The sequence below is a fragment of the Mesitornis unicolor genome, unplaced genomic scaffold, assembly GCF_000695765.1.
Source record: "Mesitornis unicolor isolate BGI_N332 unplaced genomic scaffold, ASM69576v1 scaffold91, whole genome shotgun sequence".
Classification (NCBI taxonomy): domain Eukaryota; kingdom Metazoa; phylum Chordata; class Aves; order Mesitornithiformes; family Mesitornithidae; genus Mesitornis; species Mesitornis unicolor.
Window position 1 is genome coordinate 10,088 of NW_010164203.1, and position 7,922 is coordinate 18,009.

General features: G+C 45.5%; 2 protein-coding genes across 2 annotated transcripts in view; both read left to right on the plus strand.

The window, feature by feature from the left end:
• The first annotated feature begins 696 nt into the window (after positions 1 to 696).
• LOC104548230 (aldose reductase-like) lies at positions 697 to 6,928 on the plus strand. Its single transcript, XM_010194186.1, has 10 exons — positions 697 to 762; positions 1,120 to 1,287; positions 2,123 to 2,239; positions 3,253 to 3,330; positions 4,310 to 4,432; positions 4,874 to 4,980; positions 5,143 to 5,224; positions 5,798 to 5,881; positions 6,359 to 6,441; positions 6,886 to 6,928. The coding sequence occupies exons 1-10, from the start codon at positions 697 to 699 to the stop codon at positions 6,926 to 6,928; spliced, it is 951 nt and encodes a 316-aa protein (XP_010192488.1).
• Positions 6,929 to 7,532: 604 nt separating this feature from the next.
• Positions 7,533 to 7,922, plus strand: part of LOC104548232 (aldose reductase-like) — an 11,490-nt gene continuing 11,100 nt past the window's right edge. Inside the window, exon 1 of the mRNA XM_010194189.1 lies at positions 7,533 to 7,586. Within this exon, the coding sequence (XP_010192491.1) occupies positions 7,533 to 7,586 (54 nt within the window). The remainder of the gene's footprint in view (positions 7,587 to 7,922) is intronic.

A 7,922-nucleotide genomic window follows, 5' to 3' on the forward strand; every position in this document is an offset into this window, starting at 1 on the left:
ACCAGCCCAGGCCACCATCACTCCCACGGGGACATGCTGCTCCAGCCAAAAGGGCTCAGCCCTTCCTTGGCCCAGGGCTCACAGACCAGAATCAAGCAGGCAGCAGCTCAATGAGAGTGAGAGACCTCTGTCTCACGCCCTAGCCAGGACTCCTGTTTATTGACTCATTTTGGGACACCTCTGTGGCTTTACTCATGACAAATCACGGGCCAAAGTGTCACTGAACAAAACAAGCTCTCCATCAGGAATTCACCAATGGGGTGAACTGCAACAAGGTGTTGCAACACTCTGGTGCCTATCACAGGCAATATACACACAAACAACCTGTGGCACAGGGACAGGGCACTACAAGGGCTGAACTCAGCACAAACACAAGCTGAATCAGAGCACAGCTGCCCTCAGCTCTTATCTTTTGATGAGGAACTTCACCCAGAGGAAAGGTCCACAGCGCACGCCACTCCATGCCCCATGGGGGTGATTATCTCCACCATTTTTAATTGATTCCAGCTTTCACATTAACTTGTGTGAGTTGAATCTACAGAGAAAAAGCTGCATCCTTGTTTGCCGGATATGGGAGGACCCAGAGCACTGGCACTGCTCCACCACCTTCCCCTCCCCTAGCCAGTGCCCAGTCACTCTTTAACCAGCCGGGCAAAAGGCGGCTGCAGTGGGGCTGCTCCGACAGCGTGCAGGGCCATGGCCACCTACGTGCAACTGAACACCGGGGCGAAGATGCCACTCATGGGGCTGGGCACATGGAAGGTAACAGCTTCAGAGGAAAGTACCAGTAATGCAGAGCTCCCTGGCACAAAACGCAGTTCCCCCTGATTCAGCTCTGGAGAGCTGTCCTGGTGTCTGGAGCTCTGCTCTACCTCGCTGTTGGGCTGAACCTGTGTGGGAGTGGGGCTACGGAGAAATGGCTAGAGGTTGGCTTTAAGCCTCGGAGCCCATGTTTCTCACTGCAAGAAATACTGTTCTAATAAAGAAAAAAAAACCTCACAAGCTGGGGGAAGGAGGTATTTATTTCAGTAAGGTGGTTTTCCTTTTTTTGCTTTGCTGGGATACATGTATTTAACATGTACTGACTTGAGATTCTTAAGATTCATGCATTATTTTCAGTCCCCAGCTGGGAAAGTAACAACTGCAGTGATGGCTGCCATTGATGCTGGGTATCGCCACTTTGACTGTGCCTACGTGTATGAGAATGAGAGTGAAGTTGGAGAAGGGATCCAGCAGAAAATCAAGGAAGGGGTTGTGAAACGAGAGGACCTCTTTGTTGTCAGTAAGGTATGGATCTGATGATCTTCCGCCCTGGAGCAGGGGTGGGGGGATGCTTTGCCTATAGTATTTTCATAGTAGGAAGCTTAAGTACTGGAGACAAACTTTTTGCTGTAGGATAAAGCAGGGAAAGGTAGAGAGGGCCAGGTGGCACAGAGCAAGGAAGAAAGCTATAATGCAGAAGTCTGAGATCACTTGGTGTAGTGGACTGATACAGAGGCAGTACCAGTTTGGTAACAGCACCCCACAGACTGCTAAAGCACAGCTGAGGAGAAAAGCCTGGCAGTGGCTGGTGCTTGTTCCATCACCCAGGCTCGCAGCCCTGCCAAAGGGGTGCCTCTGCTGTGAGAGGAAGATGAGGTTCTGGGCACTTTGGAACAGTGCAACCTGCTCAGCACCTGTCCCTAGGCAGGCGTGGTTGGTGCGTTCTATTTCTCTTGATTGCTAAGGAAAAGAGGATCATTAGCTGGATTCTGAAGTGACTTCTTACCCTAGTAAAGGTTGGTGCCAACCACTCTGTGTCTTGTCTTGTATTTTCTTGGCTTTGCCTGGTACATTTTTTACAGAAAATGTATCAATGGTCAAACCTGACAGAACATTTTCTTAACTTAAGCCATCCCCTCCTACACAAGTCTGACCTTGCAATAGGAGTTTTACAACAGTTCTGTCTGGTCATGTGCACTGCCACTGTAAATAATGCATTCAGTGCCACAGGACTGCCCATCTGAAGAGCAATCAGACGACCTAATTCCACATCAGCTTCCAAAGAAGATGGAGCATTTCTGTCCTATGCAGAAATGCTTTAACCAGGAGGTCACAATGTGCCTTGGTTTTTTGTCTCCAGCTATGGTGCACATTTTATGAAAAACCTCTGGTGAAGGGAGCCTGCCAGAAGACACTTGCTGACCTGAAACTGGATTACCTGGACCTCTACCTCATGCATTGGCCTTTTGGGTTCAAGGTACAGTAACAGCAATGCCCTTGGCTTTCCCTCCTGGGTGAGCTCCTCAAAAACTACCAGTAATGCTGGCAGCACTTCTGCTGCTCCAGTCCAGACAGACCATGTGTCTGTGGTGTGCACCAGCACTGCTCCAGTGCTGTTCCTTCAGCTTTGCTCTGGCCACGTGAGCCAGGTTCTCGATCTCTGCCCCTGAGATTGCTGCTTGCACAGCATCCTCTGCCCTTTTGACATCAGCGAGGCAGACCTAGCACTAAGGTCAGGCCTCCCAGCTGCAAGCATAAGTTATGCCACTTTCTCTTTCTTTTACAAGTCTGAATCTGAAAATTACCTTTTGTGGGAAGGAGGCCTGTGCTTTGCTGCCTGGCAAAAATTCTTCTGCATGTTACAGAATCATAAAGCAAAAGAAAATGCTTCTGCTTTCCATTTCACTCTTTAATCATCAAGTACTTAACATAGCCCAGATTGAGCTGACCTTGTCTGTAGAAGCCTTAGTGCTGTTTCACAGACCTTGGATTTCAAAAGATGAGGCTTTTCGATACCAAACTTTCGCAGACTACATGTACTTCAAAGGATTTATGTCACTTTGTATATATTTTTATATATATATACACAGATACTCTTAGCCTTTCCTTTCTGCTAGACTCAGATCAAAATCTCTGTTCTACCTAATACTCTTGACCTCAACTTCATTTCATTTGCACATTATTGTTTTAGTTAGCTTTATGTGGACAAAGTTGTCAAGTGAAACTGCATAATATTATGGCATCTAGAATATTCCAATCATTCAAAACATTTTGGCCATGCTGTCTAGTTACAGGCTGTTCTAATTTTCTGAATACAGCAACTTAAACAGTGAGCCTCCCCATGGGAAATCAGTCAGCAGTACCTTTTTCAACAGATGTACTCCAGTATAAATGTTAGCTGTTAGCTTTAGCTCCTTACATTCCTCTTTGGTTCTTTTACATAGCTAGTGTCCCAGCAGAGATTATTTCAAGCATCTCTCTCATTGACAGGCAGGAGAGGAGCTGTTTCCCAAAGACGACAAAGGCATGGCTATACCCAGCAACACTGATATTCTACAGACATGGGAGGTAAGTTCAGCCACAGCAGAAGAGTCATGTCCTCTGTCCTCATCAGGCTCTTCAAATGTTTTCATTACCTTCAGCAGTAACAGAACTGTTGTCTCATGCATGCAAAATTAGTTGGTAGCAACATAAAGCAGTACAAAGTAGCTTTTCATAATGTGCATGTTAGTGGTGACCTAGCTATTCCTATTCCCCTAGTGCCTGACCCACATTCGGCTGTACAATCACTTTCAGTGGAGCTGCAGACCAGGCTGACGTTAGAAAAAGTTCTTTGTTTGACCATAACAACTGTACAATTATCATCACCACAGTTCTTCTGCCCTCCCTGAATTGCTCAAATACACTTTACAGAAATAAAGATATTTCAGATTGAGGTCTTGCCTACAGTATGGGGCACTGCCCTCCAGTACTTCCGTAACAGTGGGTTACAGAGCATCATTCTCTTCCTCATGCAACTTGGTGTATTTTTCCACGACCTCAGTGAGTGACTTGGGTGGTCGGATGAGACAGCACTAATGTAACAGTATTGCATTTTCCCTCAGAGACCTTCAGAATTCTAAAAAGTTATTTTGAGCTGCTAATAACAGGGAAAAGCCCATATCTTAATGAGAAAGGTGTTGCTGAAGTGCAATGCTTTCCTTGGCATGCCTTTTTCAGAGCCAGTCTCCCTGTGGCTGCAGGCTTTGTGGTTCTCTGAACCCTAACCCTAATTCTTAAAAGAAGTCTGGGGCCAAGGCTGAGATCCCCAGCACCACGCGTGGCTTAATGGAAAAAGTGTTTAAGAAGCCAAGTTGCTGCAGTGCAATGCTTCCCTTGGTATGCCTTTTTCAGCCCCAGTGTCCCTGTGGCTGTAGGCGTTGTGGTTCCATGAACCCTAACCTTAACCCTAATTCTTAAAGGAACCTGGGGCTTCACATCAGGAAGAACATCTTCTTCACAACTTGTCTTACATATGGGATTATGGTGGTGGTGTTCTTTATTATAGGCCATGGAAGAGCTGGTGGATTCTGGTCTGGTAAAAGCAATTGGTATCTCCAACTTTAACCATGAGCAGATTGAAAGAATCCTAAACAAACCTGGACTGAAGTATAAGCCTGCAAGTAATCAGGTAAGCTGCAAAGTGACTGCAGGTGAAGAGTTTTCAGGGATTATAAAGATCTGATTGCAGTTGAATGAGGAGATGGAAAAAGGGAGAACAAAGTAGATAACAGCATGTACTCTTAAACCCCACTCTGAACAGTTCTGGGTACACAAGCCACTGGGATTCTTCCTTCTTTGTCTCACTTTGCTGAAACACTGTTTACAAATATTAGAGTATTTCCCTGTAAAACATTCTTTCTGGAAGAATAAAGAACCCAGAGATGAGCTTTGTGAAATCGCTACTGAAAAAACTCTATAAGCACTTCAATACTAAGAACGCATGTTATCATGTAGGCCACAGCAAATCAGGGCAAAAGGCAGCTTCTAATTGAATTAGGAGATAATCATGGAGCACAGCAGTATTACAACAGTTCTGTCACTATCAGCCTCTGTGCCTTTGTGTTGGCAGGTCGAATGTCATCCATACCTCACCCAGGAGAAGCTGATCAAGTACTGTCAATCCAAAGGGATTGCTGTGACAGCGTACTGTCCTCTTGGCTCTCCTGACAGACCATGGTAAGACTGCTTTGCAATTTGCAAGGGAGCTGGCACAGATTATGCTTAAAGCATGGAGACTACAAGTGGACCATTAATCATTCATCTAGATACATATCTCTGTTGCTACCTTGGATCTTTCTATGGAGGTTCCACACCATTGATCTTCTTTTGCCTGTGCAGGGCCAAGCCAGAGGATCCTTCCCTTCTGGATGACCCCAAGATCAAAGAGATTGCAGCCAAGCACAACAAAACCCCAGCACAGGTACATAGGTGCCAGACAGCAGGTACTCCTTCCTGTAACAAAGCCATTAAAGGAAACAGATGTGAGGAGCAGCTAAAAGCCTACATCCATTCCTTATGAACTGTTGCAGCCCTCTGATTTTTCCCTAAACAATGTAGTTTGTTTATTATATGGCTCGCAGGATATACCACTACTACTACTACTACTACTACTACTACTACTACTACTACCTCTTTGGCCTTCAGGCAGAAAAAGATTCTTGACCCATCTTCCGATGTCACTTCAGCTCTTAGGTCCTCTTGCAGAGAATGAAAGTCCTGCATAGACTGCTGAGAGTCCAGGTGGGAAGAAAAAGAATTGACTGTCCCAAAGTTGGATGGGAAAGGAGGCCTTCCATGTGGGTCTCCACCTCCTTTCTCTTTGCCCTTTAGGAAGAGATACCTAGGCCACAGGGACAGGAATGATGTGAATTGTAGCTCCACAGAAAGGGTTTAGTTCTACTGAAATATACACTTGATGGCAAGCAGGTATTAGAACAGGCCTTGCCTTCTCCAGTAGCTGTCCTCTCTCTGACTCAGTGGTCTGTTCCTGCAGGTTGTCCTTCGCTTCCAGATCCAGCGAAATGTGATTGTGATTCCCAAGTCTGCCACCCCACAGCGCATTGTGGAGAACTTCAAGGTGTGTGACTATGAGTGAGCTGGGTGCTGCCCTTCAGGGGTGGCATGGCTTCTCTCCGCACAGCAAGCGAGGAACCTTTCTTACCCTTCCAAAATCCTCCTCAGGCAAGAGGCCTGGGCTTTTTCTTTCTTTATGCTTACCTGCACTCTAGTGAGGGTTATTAAGACAGGCCTACCTTGGGAGAGGGCAGATGAACAGGTCTTATATGATGTTTCCTGTTCTTTGGCTTGTGGATGAATTAGCAGGCACAGCTTGTTTGGAGCCCACACACAGTAACACACCAGAAAAGTTTTACACAGAATAAGCAATGTTCATAAAACAGTTACTGTGACCATAAAAAAGTTGTTCCTCTCTGTGTTAATTCAGTGGTTCATGACTGAAAATGGGCCCTCTGGTGTGGATCTGCTCTCTAATCTTGTCTTTCTTCACACCGTTTGATTTTTCAAAGAGGTGATTTCCAGCTGTTTCTCTTGCTAGGTGTTTGACTTTGAACTGACTAAAGAGGAGATGGCAACCATTCTCAGCTTTAACAGAAACTGGAGGATCTGTGCAATGAGCATGTAAGTGACACCGCTTCTTTCCTTCCACCTCCTAAATTTTGAGCATTCTTTACAAGGAATTTTGCATCCCAGCTACTAGATAGTATGAATTTCAGTTTATTTAAAAGTCATGCCAACTTGAAATCCAACTGGTTTGTCCCAAAAATACTTTTTCAGGAGAGGGTTTGATATTTTCTTTTTAAAAACAAAACAAACAAACAAAAGAAAACTACACTGTCCTTTTGAATTCAGTTTCCGGGAAACTCTCTGTAACTTGAATTATAAAAAATGAGCTTGGGATGTTCATGTCATCTTTGCCTGTATTAGAGAAATGAGGACACACATCTCCACATATCTTCCTGTAATTACATGATGCTGATTTTTCCTTGGTGGCTCACTCAGTGCACCTCTATATAACATTCAGGTCACCCATGAAAATAACATTCCCTCTTTGATTTCTTTCAGCTCCAAAACTCACAAGGAATATCCTTTCCATGCAGAATACTGAAGATGTTTGTAACATGGCCTTCACTAGACCTCTGGTGTCTCATGTGCCTCTGCTCTAACTTTGAGCTATTTATCTAAGTTCTCTTACTGCATCTGCCCTGCTGCTGCCAGTGAAGACATGAGCTGACATTAAATTTGTTTGCGTTCTTTTTTTGGAAGAAGGAAGAAGTATTTTCTACAGAACAACATGTGGGATGTAATCATTTTCTGCATATTAAAAGAGAGGATTACTACTGAAGAGCCTAGGCAGAGCTGCTAAGCAGAAAATGAGAAGAGCTTGAATCACCATTCAGGGATTGCCTTCAGTCTTGCATCAGCAGAAACCAGGTGTTTACAAACCACTAAAAACTCCATACATCCACAATTTCACCAAAAGTGTCCCATATTTTAATTAAAATTAATTTTAAAATGCAAAAACATTATTGTCTGAAAGTCTTCCATCTAGTGTAGGAAAAACTCGAACCCCTCGTACCCAAAGATGCACAGAGAGGTTGGCTGCAGTCACCTGCACCTGGGGAACACGAACCCTTCCTGGGACAGCAAAACCACTCGGCACTTTCCCCTGTGGGCACCAGAGGGCAGCCAGCCCTCAGAGGAGACCCGCGATGCCCCCACCCCGCCGGCCACCAGTCCCCGAGCTCCGGCCACAGCTCCTGGCAGTACCGGGGGGGCATTTCAGACACCACCCAACCCGAATGTCTGCCTCCCGGCTGGGGAGGCTCAGCCCCTCGGTGCTGCGCCCAAGCTGACGGCACCTTAGGACCTTCTCTCCAAAATTTCCACTTCCAGTTCACAAAGATACAGTCCATGACAATGTATTTCCCAGCTTCCCGAAAGAAGCAGCCCATAAAGCCCTCAGCAATCTCCAGGCAGAGGTAAGACCTTCATCCAGCGAAAAAGCAAGTTGTCAAACCCAGTAAGCTTACAATATTTAATATTGCGTGGGAGCCCAAGATGTAGGGAAGTTCTACCACCCTTCACAAACACCCTCTTTC